This window comes from Hyalella azteca, unplaced genomic scaffold (genome assembly GCF_000764305.2).
Source record: "Hyalella azteca isolate HAZT.00-mixed unplaced genomic scaffold, Hazt_2.0.2 contig14484, whole genome shotgun sequence".
NCBI classification, from domain to species: domain Eukaryota; kingdom Metazoa; phylum Arthropoda; class Malacostraca; order Amphipoda; family Hyalellidae; genus Hyalella; species Hyalella azteca.
Window position 1 is genome coordinate 6,567 of NW_025944365.1, and position 3,791 is coordinate 10,357.

Sequence of the window (3,791 nt, forward strand, 5' to 3'; positions counted from 1 at the left end):
GCTCCTGATCGTGAGTTGGGGTCGTGTGGTGCAGGCTCCTGATCGTGAGTTGGGGTCGTGTGGTGAAGGCTCCTGATCGTGAGTTGGGGTGTTGTGGTGCAGGCTCTGTCTCTTATACACATCTCCGCATCTCCGGCGGCAGCGGAGGTGGTGACGTCAGCACGAGCGCCAGCACAGCTGCGGGCGTCAGCTCAGATCTCCTCAAGAATCCTTCCAAGGTCGCCGTCCTCAGGGTCAGTATCCTGGTATCCTGGCACCAGGGTCAGTATCCTGGCACCAGGGTCAGTATCCTGACACCAGGGTCAGTATCCTGGCACCAGGATCAGTATCATGGCACCAAGGCCAGTATCCTGGCACCAGGTCAGTATCCTGGTATCCTGGCACCAGGTCAGGTCAGTATCCTGGCACCTGGGTCAGTATCCTGGTACCAGGGTCAGTATCCTGACACCAGGGTCTGTATCCTGGTACCAGGGTCAGTATCCTGGCACCAGGGTCAGTATCCTGGCACCAGGGTCAGTATCCTGGCAGTAGGGTTAGTATCCTGGCACCAGGGTCAGTATCCTGACACCAGGGTCAGTATCCTTGCACCAGGGTCAGTATCCTGGCAGTAGGGTTAGTATCCTGGCACCAGGTCAGTATCCTGGTATCCTGGCACCAGGGTCAGTATCCTGGTATCCTGGCACCAGGTCAGTATTCTGACTCTCCCCCACAGGAGGGGCAGGGTATGGACAAGTCAGAGCAGTAACCTCTCTCTCCCCCGCAGGAGGGGCAGGGTCTGGGCAAGTCAGAGCAGGGCATCGTGCGCGCCCTCGAGGTCGAGAAGACGAGCAAGCGCGGGGGGCGCATCGTCGCTGAGGAGGGGGGGCCTCCTCCCCCCTCACCCCCACACTCTGACGGTCTCCCCATCATGGGGGCCCCTGAAAATGAAAAATAACAATATAAATATTATACGGATATTTTGTTAGCTTATATAATAAAAATATTTATATTGTGATATTTATCTATATTATATTATTTACTATTTCCCCGGCAGCCGTGATTGACCTGAACGGGCGGTTTTTCGGCGGCCGACAGGTGGCCGCGGGTTTCTACGACCACGACAACTTCAAGGCCTTCAAGCTCAACGAGCCCATCACTTAACCCCGCTTAACCCTGCTCAACCCCTTTACAATTACTTCCTCCTAAACTCCATCCATCATAATTCCCCAAAACCCCACCCCCTCACAGCCCCAGCATCCCTCGCTGTATTAAACGTACGTCCCCGTGTCGCCTCTTTTACTTTCATTCCTTTATGCTCACCCGACCATCACATCACCGTACCATCGTCATGTGATGAATACCTTAAGAATAATAACAATAATAGTAATAATTATAATAATAAAAATGGCAGCGCAGCCGTGCACCAACAATCCAGAACACCCATCTGCCTAGAAAGGAATTCGGAACATGTTTCCGTAAGGTCGCCGTCACACGAAACTGTTTTATTCAGAAGACGTTATTTTTTGTTCTTTGCTGGTGGCAACATCCGTCTAGCGCTATTGTGAGAGATATTCACCTAGTGTATCTAGTTGAATATCTAGCCCCGACGTAACATGGCAGTAAGCTCTATAGTAGTGCATCTGTGTTTCGTAGCTTGTCCATTTCTAGATACCGTCATGTTCACGAATAGTGAAATGTATGCGAATTTAAGCGATTTTGGTATTGACTTCTATATTTGGTTGCTTGCAGTTTTAACACATTCAGGCTCGCTGACGGCTATAGCCGTTCGTGCTAATTGGAGCAACATGAAAAACTAAGGCGAGCATGAATGTGTTAATTAACAATACATGACCCAAGTATTAGCGGCGGTTACTCCACCTGCGGGAGAAGGGCTATCTTCTTAATTAAGAGAAGGCGGCACTGGCGCGGGTAGAGCCTGTCGTCAAAAACCTCGCATCATAAGTTGGAAACTTATCATTATTACATCAGCAAATACGAGAGTGGATAGCCTAGACTCCTAGAGAGTTTTTAATCGAATAGAAACTTCATTATGTCAATTATGAAGTTATGATTAATTCGATATCATTCATAACTTCGAAGTCTACTCAGCCGACCACGTACTGCAATGATGGCAAGATAATACGGCCAAATCGGCTCGAAGAAAAAGAAAAAACGGGCACTATTCAGTATTTATTAGCAAAATTTAATTTGCTGCACAAAAATTCAATTATAGAGATTCATTTATTTCTGAATCTCTATAAGAAATCTAACAATAATGTACATTTTATGCGATTAATTAAATTGAAAAATCTCCCGAATCTGCGAATTTAGCCGAAAAAGTCAGATCTGTCAACCCAGTCCTGCGGTCTTGCTAAAACCTGCCTAGCACCAACAGATCACAGACCAAATAAGCGTGAGTACCAACTGGCCTGCGTGCTCGTCCTTAACAAAATCATAAATATTGAAGATTTTTGTATGAAATAAACATAAGCTGTCTTATGTTACGGAACAGGAATGAGCTAAGAGAATCTCGGGTTAGATTTCAGATAGTAAAGTTAGGGTCCAAAATCAATCGTCCGCCTTCGAGCGGCTGTTCGACGGCTGGCTAATTTATTGCAGCGGATGAATACTGGCGGCTGGTGGGTGTGGAGAATGAATGCTGGAACGCTCATACGAATGCTGGAACGCTCCCACGAACGCAGGATTACTCCTACGAACGCTGGATCACTCCGACGAATGCTGGAACTCTCCTACACGCTTTGTCTCATAAATTTAAAATCATTTCTTGTGTTGCCGGACGATGCTGGGCCATACCATTCCCGTCTTCTTTGCTGGCGGCCGGTTTGCTTAATTCGAAGTCCATGTTTAGGCTTGTGTGGCGTGCTGTATGTAACTTGATAGCCTAGGGACCTGTTGGATGCAATTAGAATATTTGGAATTATTGTTCTGGATTCCTTTTGAAGCGAAGAAAATGAAGAAAGTACTAAGAATCTTGTTCTAATACACGTAGCGGCCTAAGTACACGTAGCGGCCTAAGTACACGTTGCGGCCTAAGTACACATAGCGACCTAAGTACACGTAGCGGCCGAAGTACACGTAGCGGCCTAAGTACACGTAGCGGTCAAAGCCTCTTACCACACACAAGATTGCTCCAAGATTTCTTCGCTCTCAAGAGATTGCCGGGATTCCCGGTGGCATTAGGGTTATTATCTTGCATATAAATCGGGAGATTGTCGGCTTCGTGGTGATTGTCGGATGCCTGTATTAAAGGATCGTTAAAGGTCCAGCAAGAATCAAGTGAGGGCCCAGTAAGGGTTCAGTAAGGGTCCAGTAAGGGTCCAGTAGGGGTCCAGTAAGGGTCCAGTGAGGGTCCAGTGATGGTCCAGTAAGGGTCCAGTGAGGGTCCAGTGATGGTCCAGTAAGGGTCCAGTAAGGGTCCAGTGAGGGTCCAGTAAGGGTCAAGTAAAAGTCCAGTGATGGTCCAGTAAGGGTCCAGTAAGGGTCCAGTGAGGGTCCAGTGATGGTCCAGTAAGGGTCCAGTAAGGGTCCAGTGAGGGTCCAGTAAGGGTCTAGTAAGGGTCCAGTAAGAGTCCAGTAAGGGTCCAGTGAGTGTCCAGTAAGGGTCCAGTAAGGATCCAGTGAGGATCCAGTGAGGGTCCAGTAAGGGTCAAGTAAAGGTCCAGTGAGGGTCCAGTAAGGGTCTAGTAAGGGTCCAGTAAGGGTCCAGTAAGGGTCCAGTAAGGGTCCAGTAAGGGTCCAGTAAGGGTCCAGTGAGGGTCCAGTAAGGGTCCAGTGAGGGTCCAGTAAGGGTC

At 48.4% G+C, this 3,791-nt stretch overlaps 1 protein-coding gene across 1 annotated transcript in view; it reads left to right on the forward strand.

Moving 5' to 3' along the window:
- Positions 1–1,264, forward strand: part of LOC108669736 (splicing factor 45) — a 5,246-nt gene extending 3,982 nt beyond the window's left edge. Inside the window, exons 5-7 of the mRNA XM_018157142.2 lie at positions 35–512; positions 764–923; positions 1,034–1,264. Coding sequence (XP_018012631.2) covers positions 35–512; positions 764–923; positions 1,034–1,140 — 745 coding nt within the window. The 3' untranslated portion in view covers positions 1,141–1,264. The remainder of the gene's footprint in view (positions 1–34; positions 513–763; positions 924–1,033) is intronic.
- The last annotated feature ends 2,527 nt before the right edge of the window (positions 1,265–3,791 follow it).